The sequence below is a fragment of the Onychomys torridus genome, chromosome 1 (assembly GCF_903995425.1).
Source record: "Onychomys torridus chromosome 1, mOncTor1.1, whole genome shotgun sequence".
Taxonomy (NCBI): domain Eukaryota; kingdom Metazoa; phylum Chordata; class Mammalia; order Rodentia; family Cricetidae; genus Onychomys; species Onychomys torridus.
In genome coordinates, this window is record NC_050443.1 from 85,826,536 (window position 1) to 85,849,295 (window position 22,760).

The 22,760-nt window shown below is 40.6% G+C and overlaps 1 protein-coding gene across 2 annotated transcripts in view; it reads left to right on the forward strand.

Annotated features, from left to right (window-relative positions):
• LOC118584393 (synaptotagmin-9) overlaps positions 1 to 22,760 on the forward strand; it is a 176,364-nt gene that overhangs the window by 46,200 nt on the left and 107,404 nt on the right. For both annotated transcript variants that reach the window (XM_036188606.1, XM_036188616.1), the window contains exons 2-3: positions 4,919 to 5,270; positions 15,819 to 16,365. In XM_036188606.1, coding sequence (XP_036044499.1) covers positions 4,919 to 5,270; positions 15,819 to 16,365 — 899 coding nt within the window. The remainder of the gene's footprint in view (positions 1 to 4,918; positions 5,271 to 15,818; positions 16,366 to 22,760) is intronic.

A 22,760-nucleotide genomic window follows, 5' to 3' on the forward strand; every position in this document is an offset into this window, starting at 1 on the left:
TAAACTTATCTGGGGTCAGAGAACAGAACAGCCACTAGATATAGAGGCTAGAAAATGATGGTACCCACCCCTTTAATCCTAGCATTCCAGAGGCAGAAATCCACATGTGTGGATCTCTGTGAGTTCAAAGCCACACTGGAAACAGCTAGGCATGGTAACAAGAGCCTTTAATTCCAGGAAGTCATGGCAGAAAACAGAAAGATATATAAGGTGTGAAAACCAGGAACTAGAGCTGGTTAAGCTTTTAGGCTTTTGAGCAACAGTTCAGTTGAGATTCATTCTGGATGAGGACTGAGAGGCTTCCAGTCTAAGGAAACAGGATCAGCTGAGAAATTGGTGAGGGGAGGCTGTGGCTTGTTTTGCTTCTCTGATCTTTCAGCATTCACCCCAATAACTGGCCTTTGGTTTGTTTTTATTAATAAGACCTTCTAATTCCTGCTACAGGCTGATTACACTGTTCTTATTCTTTAGAAAATGTACCTCAATATATTTTATCATTATTCTTTTCCATCTTTAAACATGGCATAAATGCCAATGAGTATGTGTAATGAATGTATATGTCATTTAAAACTTGCAAAGCAATGACCACATACATACCACCAAACATTAAGAAATAGATTATCTCTTTAAAAGTATTCTGTGATTCTAGGCTGACTTCCCATCCCCATCCCCTTTTGCTGAAGTCAAATTATAAGGAGATGGGAGTGGACTTAGTGATTCGTTGTTCCTTTTGGCAAGAGAGAAAAGTCCAAACACAGTGGCCAGAGGTCAATTGAGCTACAGGAAACAGACATTCAAATGATCACACTGGAGGCTGGTGAGGTCACATAGGCTACCATGGCTTTCTGGCATTCTGACAGGTGTTCTGAAGCACTGCTAATTCATCTGGTGTCTTTGTGTAAATATGAAATTTTTATTCTTGCTGTAACTGTGTGCTCAAAAAAAAAACTATAAGACTGTGAATCCATAAGATTCTAGCAACCTCAGAGTTTACAGACCATAGCCTACCTACCCTTCCATCATTCAAGTTTAACACAGGTGGCTTTAGAGCACCTCAGATGGGCTGGATTGTTACCAAATGCCACCCTCAAGCCAGGAATTCTTTGAAATGCTTGGCATCTGGTCTTTAGGTAGAAAAGCTCTCTTCTTTCATACTCCTTGCCCCATGACTGGACTTAAGAGCAAGCTGTATTTTGGAAATATAGCCTAGAAGTCATTTAGCAAGCTGAAATTGTTATGAACTGGGTCAGAGGCCTGATGACTACTAATAAGAGTGGGTCAGGCTTCGTGTTATCTGACGTGTTGAATATGCCCACTGGAACCCTGAGAGGTAGTGTACTGAGCCAAATGAGCTGAGGGCAAATATGGGATTTATTTTTATTTTTAGATAGTATCTCATTATGTAGTCTTGGCTGCCCTGAAATGAGCCTTGTAGCAGGCTGGTCTGTAACTATGATGTTTCTCTTGCTTCTGCCTCCTGAGTGCAGAAAGTAGATAACCTAAATCTCCATACCTGGCCTGTCATGTTCATTTTTTAAATGTTTCTCTCTCTCTCTCTCTCTCTCTCTCTCTCTCTCTCTCTCTCTCTCTCTCTCTCTCTCAGAGGGAGAATATGCATTTATATGTGCACCTGTTCATGTGTATAGAGACCATAAGGTGTCATGTCTTCTCTCCTATTGCTTGCTGTGTGTTCCTTTGTGGTCTCCTCAAACCTGGGCATCATGTTTTCTCAGCAAACCAGGAAGCCCCAATGATATTCCTGTTTGTACCCCCTCAGAGTTGGATCAGAGGTGTGTATAGAATTTTATGTTTGTATAGGATTTTATGTTTTGTGTTTTTATGTTTGTGTGTTTATGTATAGGATTTTTATGTTTTTGTTGAGATCTAAAATTTTGTCCTCATGATTCCACAGCAATCATTCTTAATTGTTCAGCCATTTCTCCAGCACCACATTAAATTCTTAAGTCCAGATAACATATGTGTTAGTTTACCCTGGACAATTCAGGGTTAACAATCTTATCCCCATTTAGTTATTATAATATTACCCTTTGTTTTTCTTTAAAGCATCCCGGCTTTGGAAAGTAATTTACATGGTCATATATATTAGCCAACTTTTTGCCATGACAACAAATCCTTTTAAAATCATAGAGACTCAAAACACCAACTCTTTAGGTTCTACTCATGCATCTGGGCCTCACTTGCAACTGTGCCACAGTCTGTGAGTCAGGTTAAATTTATTCCTCATTCTAGAGTTGAAGCTTGTGCCATAAATCATTTTTAGAGTGCAAAGCCTTGACAATCAGCTCTGACATAAGGGTTCTTATTCTCATGCACTAAGTTGGAGCTCAAAAGTACCTCCCATCTGAGGTTGATGATGTGTATTGTCTCATCTTCCACTGGCAGAACAAGTCAGTGTCCCAGACCAACACAGAGAATTCTGATTTAAACTGGATCCATGGGGGAGGGTATTATGACATGGGGGAGTGATCAGTAGATAATACACAGTGACCTCCTCACAGTCCTAACCCCACTGTCCCCTACAGTCCCCCTCCTCCATCCTTTGCAGCTGCTCTCCTTACAGTGTTTTTCAAAACAGAACTGCACTAGTTACAGAAGGAGTTTTGCCTGCATCTCAAGTACAGAAGGTATCCAGGGATTCCACTACTATGTGTAGCCTGGTTTGTGCTCAGATTCTACTATGGGGGCCAGGGGGTGGGGCTTGATGTCTGCAATGCCAGTTAATGTGACCCCAGGCAGCTGTTGTTGAAGTCTGTACCAATAGAGGCTTCACGTCTCTATGTGAGATGTCACAGCCAAGTGGAGCCCGAGGTCATACCTTGTTCTTTGCTGCCCTAACCGTGTCACAGATCTATGAAGCAAGATGACGAATGCCTTTGCTTTGCCTCCATCAGCTGTGCAGCCTGCTCCTCCCACCTCCCAACCTGGGAATCTTTTTCTGTGTTTGTTAGTTAAGATTTGGGCATCCCAAGCCATCTTTGAACTCACTGTTATACAAGGGATGACATTGAAATGCTGGTCCTCCCGCCTCTCCTTCTCCAGTTCTGGCATTACAGGCATGTACCATTATGCTTGATCTATGCAGTGCTGGGAATCTAGTGCATACTGGGCTAGCATCCTGCCATCCTAGCCACTTCCCCAGCCCTGTGCCTGGGATTTTTCATTTTTGATTTGATTAGTGTCCCCTCACTGGTTATTCTTATTGTTATTGATTGGCTTTTCTACAACGACTCCCGAATTTCCATCACGTTACTCAGTGGTGATGATATTCCTTGTAGGAAATTGCTTATCTTGCTTCAGTGAGATTTTGAGCTCAATTGATGCACTGAAACAGGAATCCTAGTGTTGCGAGCAGAAATAAAATAGTGTTTTTACCACAACAAAGATTGACTGGGTTGATTGAGAATATCCATTTGGTCCATCAGCAGCCTGGTAGCTGGTTCCTTTCAAGAGTAATTTTCATGACAAAACAATTATCATTTCATAAGAATAATCAAAGTCATGGTAAAAAAGTATGGTTGATCAATTTTATTTAGTGGTAAGTGGTGTAGTCCTACATGATTTAGCAGGAATATAACTGTCACAAATAATGGAACACTTATGCATATTAATTTTTTTTAATTTCTCCAGAATATGAACCTATGAGCATATGAGGTCTGTCATCCCACTGTGTCTCCAAAACTTAGCTTACTGTCTATCACACAGTAGACATTCAGAATACTCTAGGAGGAGCAGTGCAGATTTTAAAAAATAACTAGTAGTGACAAAACCTGGGGAGAGTTTTGGGGACCTGAGCCACAGAATGGACCTGTAGGAACATCCTTTAAAGTAGTGGTGTCAGAGATGAGACCAGATACATGCTTCAGTCTCTCCAACCCTGTCTTGAGATAGGAGCCTGGCAGAGACTAGATTCTGCCTTGAAAGGTATAAGTATAAGCTGTAGAATACTGTGTGGCCATGAGACTATGGTCCACACATAGTCACCATCATTCCCAGCTGTATCCCCTTGCCCTTACCTCTTTGTGACATGCCTGCAGACCTCCACTGTGGCTTTGGCATTGGCTTCCATGTGGGATTTTTTTCTGGCCAATGAAGCTCATTCTTCCTCCTAGTGTTGGTATGAAATGTTCTTTAGAGCTGCCCTCAAGTCAGTGATTGAAAGGAGTGGGTGGAGGGGCCCTGGACCTTCACTTCTTGGGTGGGATAGCCCTAAGGTGCATGGAACTCCTCTAACAATTTAACCTGTATCCTTCACTTTGATAACTGGCTTCACGATGCATAACATACTACTTCCCCAACTTTGCCTGACTGGATTTTTGTTTTTTTGTTTTGTTTTGTTTCATCTTCTAAGAAAACCTCTTGCTCTTGAATATGCCCCAGGATTTACTACTAGGGAAACTCAAGCTGTGATGGTCTGGGTTCTCAAAACCTAAGTGGTAGGTATCCTTGATGCTACAAACTATGCTAAACATGTGAGCTCAGACCATTAAAAACTTAATAGAAGGAAAAACGAACGTAGTTTAATTCCTAAATTGTATGGCTCTTTGAGATGACAGGGTAATTTTAAAAGACAGTTACAAGTTCCGTGCTCAGAAAGCTTTAATGATGGGTATTTCCTGTAGAATAGTCTCATCCAACTTGTAGGGCACTCAGTGTCTCCTTAAATACATAGTGTTCTGTTGTTTCTAAACACAACTTACATGTAATGTTATCTTCTTTCTCCCTTTGCTCTTGGAGCCTCTGGTTTGTGTCTGAATCCTCATTGTCAGCATCTCCCAGCCTGACTTTCAGAGTTGGACGCTTTAGAATGAGTGGATGAGATGGTCCTTCTGCCTGGACTGTGCAGTGGGTGGCCATGAGAGACATCATTGCACTGACTTTTCCTTTTTCTTCTTTGCAGATATCTCTGTGAGCCTGCTAACCCTTGTGGTTACCGCCTGTGGTCTTGCCCTCTTTGGTGTCTCTCTCTTCGTGTCTTGGAAACTGTGCTGGGTTCCATGGCGAGAGCGAGGCCTGTTCTCTGGTAGCAAAGACAACAACCAAGAGACTCTTAACTACACAGACACAGAGACCAATGAGCAGGAGAACAGTGAGGACTTCCTAGACCCACCCACACCCTGTCCTGACTCTTCCATGAAGATCAGCCACACTTCCCCTGACCTTCCCCTTTCCACACAGCCCGGTGGCCCAGAGAACTGTGCCCATGCCATCCGTGTGCAGCGACAAGTCACAGAGCCAACGCCGTCAGCTCGGTCAGTAATGCCCCTTCCCTTATGAATGCAAGGCAAAAACCACCCTATCTCCCTTTCTTGATAGTGATGGTACTGACTAGTGGAGGATCAAGTAATCATCTAGATGTCCCCTCAATCCCAGAAACATGAAAATGGTAAAACTCTGTGGTTTTTTGCTGGACTTGGTTATAGAGTTCTGCTTAGTTTCCTTGGAATCTATAAAAAATAATGTTTAACATTGTTCTTTCATCATATATTTGTTACTGTTTTATAATATACAGTTCTGAAATGTCTACTATTATTTTGTTTTTCTTTTTTAGTAAGAGAAATTTAGAATTAAGGAGGATGTACATTAATATGTACCCAGATCAGGATTTGGACAGTAGAATCTGAGTTCTTAGGTACTTTTCTTGTGATGTCCTCTTAAAACCATAAAATTGATTTATTGTGCTTCTGACCTATCCTAGCATTCACAAATCAGCTTACTTCAGATGCCACACTATAACCGGAAGTCTTTGTCCACCCCCAGACTTTGTAACAATTGCAAACTTCTAGGAACAGGGTTTCTATTGCCTACATATTGTGTGTTCTTAAGCAGTGGACCAATAAGTGTATACTGATTAAAAATCTGTGGGCTCTGGGATGTAAAGAACTGCTTTATTTACATGTGTGTCATACATGGCATTGAAAAAATTACATAACCTCCATATGTGTCCATTTTGGATAATAGAAGGATAGTAGAAGTACCAACTTAGGAGTTGTTTTGAGAATAAAATGGTAACACATACTTGCATAGATTTGCACTGCCATTTTGCCTTCCACATTGCTGTTTTCACACAGCTATCACTGAAGCATAACTCCCCCGAGATGCTGAGGTTGAGGCATTCCTCTCCCAAAATGCCAAGGTTGTGCAAAGGTAACCAGTTCTAATCACTGGATATAAAACCTAATTTTTGATAAGAGATTTTTAAGAAAAAAGACATGGGAATCAACCTTTTTTAAAAATTAAAATATTTGCTTGAATGAAAGCCAGAGGAATAACATATGTAATTATTTTTTGAAATATGAACGTAGTTTGGGATGTTTTTTAAAAAGCTTTCTGTTCTTTAGAAATGGGAATGATAATGAAGTTTATCCTAGAGAGTGCACTCATTCACATTAAGTGTGATAGAATATGACAGTTTATATAGTTTGATGTTTTCCCAGAAACTTATTTTAGCATTATTTCCAGTTCTGTATCAAAAACCAAAACTTAAAATAGTCCTTCTTAAGGAAGTTGCTCTGTTTGCCTTCTGATTTGCAAGAAACCCTCAGACTTTATCACAAGGATTTCTTTTCAGATAACTAGAGTTTATTTCACCATAGAGTTCACACAGTGGGACAGACTTCCATAATGAGGCCCTTTTAGTGTCCCCAAGACCTGGAGCTTGCCTGGCGGTGGTGGTGCATGCCTTTAATCCCAGCACTCAGGAGGCAGAGGCAGGCGGATCTTTGTGAGTTCAAGCCCAGCGTGGGCTACAAAGTGAGTTCCAGGAAAGGCACAAAGCTACACAGAGAAACCCTGTCTCGAAAAACAAAAACAAAACAACAACAAAAAACAAACAAACAAACAAAAAAAAAAGGCCTCATTCAATTGCTCCTTTCTGAGTTCCCTCAGATACAGAATGAAAAAATGTTCCTAATAGATGTGGTCTGTGCATCCTGCCCGATAACTTACAAACTGTTCTCATTGGTATCTCTGTAATTATCACAGTGCTTATCATAAAAATATTTAGATAAGCTGTATAAAGAAATGTGTTTAAGCCGGGCAGTGGTGGCGGCACATGCCTTTAATCCCAGCACTCAGGAGGCAGAGGCAGGCTGATATCTGTGAGTTCGAGGCCAGGCTGGGCTACCAAGTGAGTTCCAGGAAAGGCGCAGTGCTACACAGAGAAACCCTGTCTCGAAAAAAAAAAAAAAAAAAAAAAAAAAAAAAAAAAGAAAGAAAGAAAGAAAGAAAGAAAGAAAGAAAGAAAGAAAGAAAGAAATGTGTTTAAAAGATAAAACCAATTGTTAGCATCCCTACAGGTTTGTGGAAATTCAGTAAAATAAATTAAAAAAGAAGAAAGGACTAATCTCTATAGAGTGCATTTTATATTCAAATTATTGTAGGTTTGGAAATATGCAGTTAAATTATCTTTCAAACAGTGAAAATTGGGTTCAGTAACAGCTGAACTGCCATTAGCAATCTAAATGCTTTTCAGCTGCAGTTGACCTAGTATTTACAATTTGCATTGCTCCGCATTTAAAACATTCATGCCTAAGTTACTACTGACCTAGTTCCTTGTGTTCTTCCTGAAAATGCATCTTTGTCTAGCAATGTATCATACACTGATCCTCAAATTCATTAGAAATTGTTTTGTAAGAATGTGGTACACACATGCACACACAAATGAGAGAGAGAGAGAGAGAGAGAGAGAAAGAGAGAGAGAGTGTGTTGTGCGAGTTTTTCTTGGGGAGTCGTAAACCAACTCTGTTATATACCACCACCACCAAACCAAGGAACTTGAAGAACCAGTGAATTCAGTGAGATCCAGGACAGCAAGGGGTACATAACACAGTGAAACGCTGTCTCAAGAAACAACACACACACACACACACACACACACACACACAGTGCTTCTTGTCAGCATGGCTTTCTGTTGTTTTCCCAAGGCCAAGCATGTTAAAATTCTGCCTCTGGTTAATTCAGCTACTTCTGCAACAAACCAGAATTCCTGTTAGTTTTTTCGTATGGTAAGACCTTCTTTGAAGTATTGACCTAGTATTTGGGGAATGAGAGTATTTTACTTTTCTCAGAATTTTTCAGCATCAGAGCTTTTTAAGAAAGCTTGAACATATGAAACTTCCTGGATCCCCAAAGTAGAGGGAACTCAAACCGCCTTCTACTCAGTTTCCTGAATCATGTCCCATGATGAAAGTCCAGGCATATTTTTAAGCCTCAGATTTCTTGCCTAACAATTTGCTTTTATGACACCTGAACTGGTCATACAACAACGTCCTGTCAGATCTGTGAAGGCCCTGCATCCTCCTGCCAGGGCCACCGTGATGTGCAACTCTAGAGGTTACTGTTCACTTGGACCCCATAGAAAGCTCACTACTCTTAGCTCACTTGCTTCCCCTGCTCCCTGCCATATCTGAGCCTGTTCTTGCCTAGAGTCCTTGGCACATTCTGTTCCCTCAGCCGCTGATGCTTTTCCTTTTATCCTTACCTTCCCTGCCTTTGCAATGCAAATATCCTAATTTAAATGTCCCTGTTCAGGAGGCTCAGACACCCCACCTGAAGGGTATGTTCCATCCTCTGCTGCCTCCCACTCTTGTTTTGCATTTTTTGTTTTCACTCCTTCATGATATTTGACTCTTTCCAAGTCATCATTTGTTTCTTTGGCATCTGTTCTTTCCTCTAGACTGCTCTGTGAGCTCAAAAACCGTATCTGTTTGTTTCTTTTTCTCTGTTTAGTCCCTGGTACAGCTCTTCTTCTATGAATGGCTGACACAATACATTGGCCAGTACCAGGCCACATTTCTCTGACAAGGATGGCAAAAGGTCAGAAGTATAGACTAGGAAGGGTCTTTAGTGGTGTGAGGCCGTTGTAGAGTCATTCACCTCAGGCTTCACATTTTTAAGAATCTCCTTTGTAAACCTTTGACCTTATTTCTGTAGTAAGCAATCCATATTGTCATGGAAATGCACTGACAGCGACTAAAGCCGAAGATAACCATCAGTCTTCACATTTAGATCCTTTTATTGGCTACAACCCCAGTAAAGAGTACTGAAGTTAACGTTGTCATAACCCTATGGGACATTCTTATTTTCATGTCTGGAATTGAACCCAGAGTCTCACGCATGCTAGGCAAATGCTCTACCACTGGGTTGTATTCTCAGCTCTAAATGGCATGTTTCTAGTAAGTCTTATTTTGGTATTGAGAACAAAAGGTTCATAATTACTCTTACAGTTATTTATTCGTTTTTAATAAATGGATGATTTTGAAAATTAAAGTTGCCTAGACCTCTGAATTCCCATAAAACCCCAAAACTATATTTAAATGCATATTCCCTACTAGTATTTAATGATAAGATTTTTATCCATGGCAGTAATACATTTACTCTAAACATGTATATTAAGCATCTGTTATATGAAAAATTCTATGGTGGGTACCAGTATTTTTTTTAACAGACAAAGAAAACATAACTCTCTCCTCAAAGGCCCCAAAGAAGAGCACCAATCACACAGGTTAAAATGCTCAAGTCCGTAGAGATTAACCTGGTAGGAATGCGTAAGATTTGTGGGGTGAGTGGAGGTTCAGCACGAGGGACCAATTCAGGCCTGCAGTGATGAAAGGATGTGTGATCTGGGTGCACTTGGGAATGGGAAGACATGGTTAATAACAGCTACATAAGAAAGAGAAATGGATTTGAAAGTGACACCAAGGTTTGAAGCCTGTGTAACTTGGGAGTAGGTGGGAGGGAATATGCCACACTCCTGAGTATCTAGTTACACTTGAACAATTGGTCTACTGGTTCCAAGCAGATCTCTTCATCTTCCTTATATCATTCAGAAAATCTCAGATGGTCACTTCCTTCTTCCCTTGCAGTGTGTTGACGTGTCTCCCTCTGTCCAGGACATCTCTTGTTTGTCTGGTTTAGAACAGGCCAACTCTTCTGTCCATCACATAGAGTTTCAGGGGAGAATGGGGTCTCACTATTTCTGTACTTTGTTGCCCACAAAGGTAGTTCTGAGGTTCAGTTTGCCTCCCTCTGGCCCCTGAAGCCTGTGGGGAAAGTAGATCAGGTTTCATCTCTTGAGATGAGGTCATAGAGATGAAGGAGCATAGAAGAGTGTGTACTTGTCCATGGTAGCTCAGGAAACCCAGAAATGGGTCCTAAGCACTGGATGCTAGACTTTAGTAAAGGGCTTTGGAGAAAGCTACTGGGGCTACTGAGCTGAACATCCTTCGGAGCTGTTTTCCTGGTGAAGTCTCCAGTATTGTTTTAGAAGAGAATAGAGTTGGGGCAAAGACAACTCAACTTTCATCTTTTCCATAAAACCTTCCTGATCCAGGAATAAAAACCTTTTTATTCTTTCTCTCTTCCCAGATTCTCTAACCTCTAGTCATGACTTCTCCCCACCTGTTGTACTTCAGAACTCCTGGAGAACTGAGCCTTCACCTGCTGAACTAGACCTTTTGTTTTGTTTTGTTTTTCTGCACCTTTCTGTCCACTGTCTGTTCCACATTCTCATCTGTTAAATTGCAGTAAGATCCCCTTCAGATCTAATGAAAATGGTTGGCACTGTGGCGATACTTCAGGGACTGACCTTAGAGCTGGAACTAGTTAGTTTACATTGAAGGAAAGGGGAAGAAGCAAAGTCCTTTTGCCCTGGGGCTTCTTAACCCTCCCACCCTGAGCTGGGGCTCAGGCCAAGGCTCGGTATGTTTGCTCATATATTACAGGAAAACTGTTGTACAAACTATGTTAAGTATCTTTAAATCCAGACTTCTTCCAGGTTCTGCTAAGGTCTGGGATAGCTAAAAACAGTCTTTAAGTTCTTTTCCTTGCCTCCTCCATGAAAAGAAGCAGCATCTTCTGGCCCTGAAAGAACTGGAGCTGGAGAAAGCTGAAAGCTGCAATCCTGGCAGCCAACTTCTCAGGGGCAGCGTTAGGGTGTGGCTTATTTACAAGGGAGGCTGTCTCTCAATTCTGGGACCCATCATCCTTGGAACTTTCCTTTTCCTCCCTATATTTGTGTTTGTGCCTGTGCCTGTGCCTGTGTGAGTGTGTGTGTGTGTGTATGTGTGTGTGTGTGTGTGTGTGTGTGTGTGTGTGTTTCATTTTTTAAGATTATTTTTATCTTATGTGTATGAGTATTTGCCTATATGTATGTATGTTCACTACACATGTGTATGGTTCTGACAGTCACCAGAAGAGCCTCTAGAACTGGAGTTACAGATGGTTGTAAGTCACAACATGGGATATAGGACCTGTACTAGATCCTCTTCAAGAGCAGCAAGTGCTTTTAACCTCGGAGCCATCTCTCCACCTTTGCTGCCATTCATTATGTACGTTAAATCCTGAGTACTCAGAAGGTAGAAGACTGTGTTTTAGAGAAAGTCCTCCTTACCACAGTCACTAACTGCCCCAGTGTCACAAAGAGACACTAGAATTCTAGACCCTCCTGAGGAACCTCTTGTGTACTGCACTGGAGGTCATTTGGAACCATGGCACCCAGTGTGGGGCTGCAGGTCAGAACACTGTCCTCTGTCTTTCCTGTCTGTTTTAGACTTACCTTTTCCTCCTTCCTCCATCTTAATTGCCCACAGAGCTATAGAATATTGATTTTCCATTTCCTTTACCTCATCTTCTTTGTGTCTCCAGGGCAGTCTCCCTGCTCTGATCTCTCAGCCCAGAGAGTATTCGCAGCAATGCAGGCAAGTTGTGAGTTAAACTGTTTCTCTGGCTCCTTTGGGGCTCTCTGTTCTATGTGTGTGTCACACAGACACAGAGACACACATGTACACACACAGAGATGTACAGACGTAGATACACATGAGTGCCACACAGAGAAACAGAGACATATATGTAACATAGACACACACACACACACACACACACACACACACACACACACACACACAGATTTAATCTACTACCCTACAGTGAGATTCAGCTGTTTTCCCACTAGTAATTCTGGAGAGCAATTTTAGTAGGCATGAATTAACATGTAAAATATTTGTTGTGTAGTAATACACATATTTGTGACTGATTTTTTAGATGAATATTTACAGTGTGTGTGGTATGTATGTGTGTGAGTGTGTGCATGCAGAGGTCAGAGGACAACCTCAACTGTTTTTCCTCAGCCACTATCTACCATTTTTTCTTGTGAGACAGGATCTCTCTTTGGTATAGAACTCATCAAGTAGGCTAGGCTGGCTGGCCATTGAGCCCCAGTGACCTACCTATTTCCAACTTCCCTGTGCTGGGATTACAAAGATGTGCTGCCACACCCAGCTTTTGTGTTTTCTTATAAAAGAATAAAATATAATTTTTTAAAAAGATTCTGAAGGTTAGACTCATGTTCTTTTTAATTTCTTAAATTTAATTTTATTTTAGATTTGTTTATCTTGTTTTCTGTATGTGAGTGTTGTGTACACCATATGCATGCCTGGTACTTGAAGAGGTCAGCAAAGGGTGCTGGATACCCTGTAACTGGAGTTACTGAACTGCCACATGGTGCTAGGAATTGAACCCAGGTCCTCTGCAAGAGCAGTAAATGCTCTTAACCACTGAGCCTTAGCTTCATCCCCCTGAAGTAAGTTTTTGTATGTTCAAGGCAAGCACTTTACTGACAGAATTTGTTTGGAATTTGGAATAGGGGTCTTCCTGCATGTTCTCAGGGAATGAGATTTTGCTTCTGCCTTTGAAGTACAAATGACTCCATAATCCCTTCTCCAGCCCTCTCCCTTTACCAACTGGTACTCCATTGTGGTTAGGAAGAGCCGAACATGTAATACTAACACCTCCAGATTTCATGTCTAAGGGAATGTGTGTGTTGAATAGAATATGTTCCACTGTTAAATAGATAATTCCATTTATTTGAAATTTAAATTAAAATGTGCTCCATTGGTTAGTTCTGTTTATTTCAAAATTAATTTAAAATATTCTCCATAGGTTAGTTCTATAGACAGGGGTACAGACAATTTTTCTATGATGAATTGACAGCCACAACTATAAACACATGAAGGAATCCTGCTATGCAGAGTCTGCTCAGCAGAAACCAGGAAGAGTGTGGCACAGTGACTGGGCCCAGTGCTGATTCAATCAGACTCAAGTCCTGAGTAGAAGCACTCAGGGGCTGTCTCTGAGTAGAGGTCTCATGTATCCCACACTGGCCTCCAACTTGCCATGTAGTCAAGAATGACCTTGAATTTAGGAGCTTCCTAACCTCTTCCTCCTGAGTGTTAGGATGACAGGCATGCACCACCATCACCAGCTTTAGGTTATGCTAAGACTGAACCCAGTGCTTGGTGAGTGTTAGGCAAGTGCTCTACCAACTGAACCACATCCCAAGGCCAAACCTATTGGCTGTCAAGGGCGCAATTTATTACATAAAGTGTACCACTAACTAGTATCACCTGTTAGTTCTACTAACTAGTCCTTAGCCAGAATGGTATAAAATGACTTACTAAAGTATAGATGACTGGATCTGACTTGAAAAGAAAGGTGAAAAGCAGAGAGAGATGGAGCTGGTACCCTCATCTCTTCTGGTTCCTGCCTATGGCAGGATGCATATTACTCCATGCCAGTCCCTCTTGCACACAAAGTCCAGCAGAACAAGATTAAAGCTCTGTTCTAGCTCCACAGCGGCTCCACTTCTGAATGAGGGAGTGGCCTGGCTACACTAATGGACAACCAGTTTGGTCACTAAAAGCATCTCCTGCCTTTCTGACCTCCCCTAAATCATTAGGCACAAAAAATACCTTTAACACTCTGGATTTCTCTAGAAGAAATTATAATCCGCAGCAGATACCTTCAGACTGCAGTCTTTGCATGTTTGGCCATTTTTGTACCTGGGTTATGTGTCTGTTTGCTGTGTTGAGTGTGACAGGTACAAGTGATCTTCTGTGACAGCAGTCTTGGGGTACTATATGGGTGATTAGTGACCAGGGGCTATTTTAGGATGTCGAGATGTTCAGTGTGACAACATCTGCGCTATAAAGAAGAGAATGATTTCAATGTTTTTGGTGTGTAAATCCCATTTTCACATGATTATTTCATAAGGTAGTCTCAAGGAAGGAAAAGAAAGCAAATGTGAGTATCTGTTCTGCCTCTCCAACCAGTCACCAGTCTCTTAGAGACAACTCAGATGTCCCTGTCACTTTCCACTAGAGACACTATTTTAATTCAGGTTATTGACTGGCTATTTAGCATATAGTCAACACTCTGAGCTAAAAACATGAAAAAGCAACCTTTGGTACAGCCTTATTCTAGGCCTGTTGATGCAGACCTATAATGCCAGCAAGAGTGGCCTACTAGAGGCTGAGGAACAAGGACCACACATTCATGGCCCATGTGGACTACAGTGAGTTTAAGGACAGCCAGAGAAACTGTTGAGAGCTTTTATCAGAGGAAAAAGTAAAAAGTAAACTGGGATCTTAGAATTCAGTTAGTGGAGCATTTATGTAGCAGGTAGGAGGCCCTGAGTTCACACCCTAGCACCATATAAAAAAGCAGTTGAATAACCAGCCATATCTGTAATGATTGCTTCTTCCTCCTCATGAGGACCAATTCAGATGAGATAGCATTTAAAGGAAACTTTAGAGAAACTTCTAACTCAAGCTTAGAGGTGAAGACTAGGGTCCGTTAGCAAAGTCTAATTTGGTAACACCAGTATCTAACCTTCCTTAATTCATCTCTAATTTATGGTAGCTCATCTTTAATTTCTTGTCAAGAGTGTTTCTTTCAGAAGTGAAACTTCTTGAGCCAAGAGAGATGGGTGAGCAGTTAAGAGCACTTGCTGTTCTTTCAGAGGACTGGAATTTGGGTCCAGCACTCATATTTGGTAGATCACAACCACCTGTAATTCTAGTTCAGAGGGTGTGAGCTTATGGCTTTCATGGATACCTGAAGACACATGTGTGTGCGCGCGCGCGCACGCACACACACACACACACACACACACACACACACACACACAATATACATTTTTGGAAAGAAACTTCTCACTTGCTGATAACCCATGTGGAACAGCAGGCAGCATGGTCTCTTTCCTGACAGAGGCACCCGTCACAGCCACATAATCCCTTGCAAGCATACATACCCTGGTCCCATAAGTCTTTGCAATAATAAAATCTCTATTCCCACAATGAAATAATTTTATCTGAACCAGTAAGAATTTGTGTCTTTATAAAGCTGTAAGCCAGTAGTAGAAAATTTCATGTAATATAGAAAAAGATATCTTTGGTTTGGCTTAGTTTTTGAGACTGGGTCTCACTTTCCAGCCTAGGCTGACTTTAACTCAGTGGTAAATGTTCCATGTTTGCCTCCCAAGTGCTAGAATTACAAGCATCAGCCACCACACCCAACTTGAGTAAGATGCATTTTTTTTTCTAACACAACACGTAGTTAGTTATTTCAATTTGGGGATATTACCTTAAAATGAATAATTTTCTTCTTAAAGAATCTTGTTCATGCAAATCTTAACATCCTACGAGCCAGATAGGCTCTAATGCACATTAGACCATTTAGAAAGTGCATGAAAACCTTTAAAACTCTTGGGTCACGTGTTTGCAATTTCATTTCCTGATACCAAGCCTCAATTTTTAGCCTAAAGCTGTAGGGAGCGTCTTTACTCACATTACTCACATGATGAGCATTTTGAGTTTAGGCCAAAAAAAAAAAAAAAGGGACCACAGACATGGATATAAGCACTACTCAAAATACGACAACACACTGACATTCCAGGCACTAGTTTCTGAAAGACAGATAGCTAATGAGGTTATAATTCTGCTGTGTCTTCCTCTTCATTTAAGGCATAACTCAATCCGAAGACAACTCAACCTGTCGAACCCAGACTTTAATATCCAGCAGCTTCAGAGGCAGGAACAGTTGACTGGGATTGGTAGAATTAAACCAGAATTATACAAGCAGAGGTCACTGGACAAGGACGATGGGAGAAGGAGCAACAGCAAAGCCTGCGGGAAACTGAACTTCATTTTAAAATATGACTGTGACTTGGAACAGCTCATCGTGAAGATCCACAAAGCCGTCAACTTGCCTGCCAAGGACTTCTCCGGGACCTCAGATCCTTATGTCAAGATCTACTTGCTTCCTGACCGGAAAACAAAACACCAGACTAAAGTTCACCGGAAGACCCTAAACCCTGTTTTTGATGAGGTGTTTTTATTTCCTGTTCCCTACAACGACCTTGAAGCTCGGAAGCTTCACTTCTCTGTGTATGACTTTGACAGGTTCTCTCGCCATGACTTGATTGGTCAAGTGGTGGTGGACCACTTCTTCGACTTGGCTGATTTCCCCAGGGAGTGCATCCTTTGGAAGGATATCGAGTATGTCACCAATGTGAGTGCAGCATTACTTCATTTGGTGTGGAGGGGTTGCTGCTTGGTTTTCACAGAAAGACTGCTTACACATTATGTTATTTGAGAGCAAACTATAAAAGTGACAATGATACTGTTTTTTTTAAAGATTTTTGTGTCAATGGAGGGATAGATTTTTAACAGTATTGATATTGATATATACAAAAATCATTTGCTAAAACTATTAAGGAATCAGTTTTCCTCTTTCTTAGCTCTTCTCTATCAGTCCTCACAACATTTTCTTCAGAGATATCTCAGTTTGTACTAACTGGGTCCCCACCTCTGGTTCACTGTATTCTACAGCTGAAAGGCCATGTCTGGATTCTCCTATTTTCTTAACATTGCTTCCTGTTTTCCTTGATTTTAAACCTGAACTAGGAAATGGTTGAAAAGAGTTTACTCATTAATTAAAATTATAAGAAAGTCAGTCTGAAAAGAAGGTAGAACTGATCCACAGAAGGTCAAGTCTCACTCATGTCAGACTTAGGAAAGGAGGCACAGAATCTATGTAGCCATGTTTACATTTCAAACATGGGATCCCATGGGATGCTTTTCCTCCATTTACATCCTTGTCAGTCCATGCTGAGCCCGCCTAAAGTTCCAGGCTGAGCAAAACTGGACTTCCTTGGGAAATTGATGCTTTCAAGATGCCTGATGAGATTCCCTGAGGCTGCTCTTAGTGCCTTTTTGAGCCAGTGTTGCCCTCTTCACCTTGCCATCCAGAGGGACCAAGTTACTTCCTGGCTCAGGCACTGATCCAATTTAGGATTGAGTCTTGAGTGAGTCAAATACTTAGTCTGCTTATGAAGAAGACCCCCAAATCTTTACACCAGGACCAAATATCCCCCAAAGTACTCTTCAGCCCTTAGACATATTTATTATCTGGGAACTTCTTCACACCTTAGTAGTTCTCTCCACATGCCCTGAAGTACCTGTGCCAGCACTGTCATGCTATCTAGATAAGGAAAGTGTGGCCAAGGCCATGGTGGGCTCCATCTTCATGTCTGGAAAGAAGCAAAGGTATAGAGAACAGCTGTTGAGAAAGCTATAGTGACTTGGGATATTGTGGAAGGAACAGACCTCTTCATCTTGAATAACATTTGTAAACTCAAAAATGGATGCTGGGGAGAACAAGGATTATCTTCAAATCCCAGCTGCCAAAATCAGGAGGCAACTGAGGAGGATTAAATGAATGAAATAGGAAGGATGTTCATAGTAAGATTGGGTGTTCCCAAAATAGCATCCCCTGGGGCATTTAACAAAATTATGTGGGTATAGAATCCAGCCATGCTGATGAGCTCTGATGAAGTCTAATCTCAGGCTTGGGTAGGGAGACATTGTTCACACCATACAGACAGACTCTTTTGTAATGATCTAGCAAATGGAGCCGAAAACTAGCTAGAGAAGTTCTAGGTAGCTCAGTGGGGATCCTGGAAGTTGCCATCTAGGGGTTTTGTGGAGAGAGCAACAGTGTGTACACAGAGGCTGACCACAGTCCAGGTGAGGCAGGTCCTTGGGGGAAAGGTCTCCTCAAAAGGACAGGAATAGTGTGTCAGGCTACAGAGACCTTCTAGCCATGAGATCAATAACATTACAGCCCTCATGCAGAACTATGAGTTTCTGGATTATTGTTGGAAAATTCTGGATTGCAAAAGAATTAAGAAGAATGTGTGATTCCTCATGCAGCGTTTACCCAGGCTTTTGGATGACTGTAGCAGAGGGGCTATGAGTAGAATTACAGACTGCTTCATAATCTGCCTCATGATTTTTAGTTTGACTGTGTCCAGAAACTGAGAACACCAGCTGAACAACGAGAGACTAGGTAAATGAGCAGGCATGAATCCACTAGATGAAGAGAGAACACACTCGTACTTTTACTCTTGGTATTCTGTTCCTATACTCCCTTCCACTACCCTGAATTTTACTTATATTGTGACATGTGTGTGTGTGTGTGTGTGTGTGTGTGTGTGTTTTTTTTCCTGCTTTTCATAGCTGCTCTTTTACACTCACTCAACATTAATTATGATATTTAACAATAAAGGTAAATGCAGTGGATGTGATTTGCATATTTTCATTGTATACAATATTCCATTGTTCTAACATAGGATAAATAAGCATTCTATCTAGAAGGATTTCATCCACTAATTTTTATTTTATGGGTAAATGTGTTTTGGTTGCATGTGTGTCTGTGCCTGGTACCTATGAAGGTCAGAAGAGGGCATCATTGCTGGAGGTACAGGCAGTTAAGAGTCCCCATGTGGGTCCTGGGAATTGAACCTGGGCCTCTGCAAGAGCAGTAAGTGTTCTTAACAATGGAGACTTTGTTCCAGCCCCTTAGTATTCTTACAATGAGGACATTCAGGTTATTAGTTGTGATTCAGAATAGCATAACAGAATGATTTTATGTTCATCTATTGGTTCTTAGTGCCACAGTGTTTTAGAGTGTATTCCCTGTTAAAGTAAAATACAGGTGTTCAACATTGCCAAGTAGTTACAAGGCCCTTTCCACAGTGGCTCCTCAAATAGGTCCCCTGCTGGTGAGATGTCACCATTTCCAGTGCTCCACTTTCTCACCAGCTCTTGCTCTCCTCATGCTGTTTAGGGTGTATGCGTGTCCATGTGAAGTGCCATGACTGCTTTTTTTCTTGGCTGCCAAGGTTGACCATCCTTTTTATGTGTTTGTTATTCCTTTCTTGTGAAAGGCTGCTCAGCACACTCCTCTGCTGTTTTCTCCTCCATGATGAGCTAAGTTCTTTTTATAGTCTGTATGTAAGTCTGTGTTAGTTATATGCACTATAGTCATCTGTCAGTTTATGGTGGTGTGTGCATTAATTCTGTGGTGACTTACTTTTGTAATAATTTTCATTAGTGTGTGGAGGGGTGAATGGGTACTTACATGTGTCAGGCATGGAGGTAAAAGGACAACTGGTGGGGGGCGGTTCATTCTAGCTTTGTCTGTTATTAGGGCAAGGTCTCTTCTGGTTTTGCTCCTGTACTTCATACTCTAGGCTAGCCTGCCTTTGAGCCTGTCTCCCATCTCCCTGTAGGAGTGTTGAGATTACATACATGCTACCCTCTTGCTTTTTACAGAGGTTCTGGGGGTGGAACTCAGGTCTTCAGACTTGTTCAGCCCCTTCCTTTACCCACTGAGCTGTCTGTCTGGACTCCATGGTGACTTTTAATAGAAATTCTTATGCTTATTATTGTAAAATGTATTGGTGTTTTCCATTGTAAAGTAGCATGGCTGTGTCTTCATTAATAATCTTGGTATATTGTGAATACATTTCTCCATAATTTTCTATTGCAAGTTTTCAAGTTTGTAGGATTTGTTTGCTTGTGTTTGAGATAGATTTTCACTATGTATCCCTGGCTGACCTTGAACACATTACAGAGTAAATCAAGCTAGCCTCACACTTGTAATGATATGCCTGCCTCTGCCTCCTGAGTGCTGTGATTTCAGGAGGATGCTACCCTTAATGGCCAAATGTTTTAAAGTTTTGACATCTTTATTTTCTGAAATTAAAATATATAACTACATCATTTTCTCCTTCCCTCCTTGCTACCTCTTCCATATACTGCCCCCACCTTTCTTTCTCAAATTTATGGACTCTGGCCTACCCTTTAAATTGTTCTTATACATATATATGTATCAAATGTAATTTCTGTCTTTCCAGAATAGTGTTGTTTTTTTTTTTTTTCATCATATAACAGAGGCATCTTGAATTGGTGTACTCTGGCTGCCGTAACAAGATCCCACAGGATAAACATCTAAGCAGACATTGATTTCCTACAGTTCTGGAGCCTGAGAAGTCTAAAGTCAAGGGGTTGCCAAGGCTCACAGCTGATAGAGCTCCCTCCCATCTTGCCTTCTCAAGTCCTGACACGCTGAAGAGAGTTTGAGATCTAACCTTATAAGGACACTAGTTCTACCATGAAGCCCCACACTCATGATTTCCTCTAAATCCAACCAATGTTCAAAGGACCCATCCCAAACTGCCATTACACTGGAGGATTCAATTCCAGTTCATTTATGACACACCCCAGATTTATTCTTCTAGGTAGATAGGGAATTTTCTGGAGTGTTTCCCCAGTGATGTGCAGTGCAGTGTATGCTCTGTCATATGTGGATTTCCATCTAAGAAGAATCTGCTTCTGGATTCCTTTTCCCAGCCGTTGTTCTGCTACACTGCACCTCACATACATGGTTTGCCAATTCCTCTTATTCCAGAATGCACCTTAACATCTAAAAAAGCAAAGACTTCTCTTGGTTCAGTTTTCTCTGATAACTGATTTTTCACATTTTTAGAGCTACATTGTCAAACAAAAAATTCTATCTTTTAGGTTCTTAAATGATCAATACATTACAAGAACCAGATCACAGGAAAATATGTTTTTAAAAGTTAGAATTTGTTCCTTTCATTTTCAGTTTTTCTGAGCCATATGCTGATACAATTCTGTAGTCTTCCCAGGGACACTGAATCCTCAAATTTAACTGAAAATATTTTTAAATGCATTTGTACAGCACTGACATTGCATTATGTGTTTTGTCCTTGAGGGATTGGGTAGAGCATTTGTCTAGCATGAGCAAATGATCTTGACTTATTTTGGAGTGTGTGAAGTCTATGGGGCACTATAAGGCAAGTTCGCATCTTTGCATTCACAATGTTATTTCCATTTATGTAATCTTTATTTGAAGCCTCGCCTTCAGGATTTGTGGTTTTTCTACATAAAGTTCCTCCAGGTCTTTGTCAGATTTGTTGTTAGCTACCTATTTTTGTTACCTTAAATGATAACTTCTCAAGTAGCATTTTATGACTATTACAGGTATGTAAATGAAATTTTGTATGTTTCTCTTATGAAATTCTTATTTCTTATAGGTGCTTCTGAATTTTCTCTATAAATAATCAGTCATGTATGAATTATGATGGCTTTGCTGCTTTCTGATCTGTACCTTTTATTTCTTAGTCTTTTTGGTTTTGTTGTTGTTGCTTTGGTTTTGCTAATGTTGTTTAATGTAACTAGGATATCCAGTAGGGTTTGAACTAGTAAATATGGGAGCAGGTATCTTTGACTTGTTGCATATTTTAGATAGAATGTCTTTACATTCCTGTAGAGTATGATTTTTTCCTAGAGGTATTGTGTGGGCACCTTCAACATATTCAGGATGCATTTCTCTGCCAAGTATGGTATCTCACACCATCAATTCCAGCACTCAAGAAACTGAAGCAAGAGAATTATAAATCTGAGACCAACTTGAGCTGCGTAGTTAAACCTTGTCTCAAATAAAAAAAGTCTCTCTTTGTTCCTAGTGGACTGAGTTACATCATGAAAGGTTGTCCCTTTCTCAAATGCTATAACTATATAATCTACTATAATAACTATATTAATCTACTATGATGGTCAATTATATTGATCAATTTTCTAATTTTTACTCAATCTTATATTCCTAGATTAATCCAAACTTGCTTTGATGTGTTGCCTTTTCTTTATGTTGCTGAGTGCAGTTTACTGATGTGTTCTGCAATGAAACATGTGACTGGTACATGGAGTCCTCATGTGCTGTTCTTGTTTGCTCTGAAAGCAAGGTAGTTTTTACTTCATCACCTTAGTTGGAGGACTATTTTGGACTTTCCATTCATTCCTGATTGGTGCCCCTGGAGGCCGCAGGTTTTCATTTTTCTCTCTCTATGCTGTAAAAACTACCTTGGTGTTTGGCTTCTCTTGAGGTTCAGACAACAAAGAAGTGAGAATTGAAACTGGGATGTCTATTTCTTGGAAAGTCTGTAGACTGGCCATAACCTCCATTCAAACCCAACATTCCCAAATGTGTCTTTGTTTTAAGATTAGTTTTTGAAGGCTACTTTCCAGGAAATAAAAATTTCAGTGAATAAAACTCTGTTACTTTGATTTGGGGGATGTGAGGTAATCATTCCATTGTTTCCTAACTTCCTTTTTAAAGTCAATATTTAGTGTGCCATTTATTACTGTGTATGTCAATTTTCCTTTTTATTGATCTCTAGATCTTCCTTTCCTCCTTAGTGTTCTATACTTTAATTACAACATTACTATTGGGCATTTTTTTTTATCCTGATCAGGATATAGTCCTGAATCTGAGTATCTTTTCTCAAATCAATTCTGGAAAATTCTTAGCCATTTATTTTTTTCCCATTATTTGACATTTTTGTACTTTTTAAATTTATTTGATCATCTCATTCCCCCTCAATATAATTTCCATTTCTTTTATATATTCACATGCATACCCATACATAGGTATGCATACATTTATAAGTGTATGTATGTATGTATGTATGTATTTTATATGTAGTTGCTTTTGTATTTTATTCCTCGTGGCTCCAGTTGAGATTTGGGCAGCTCTGG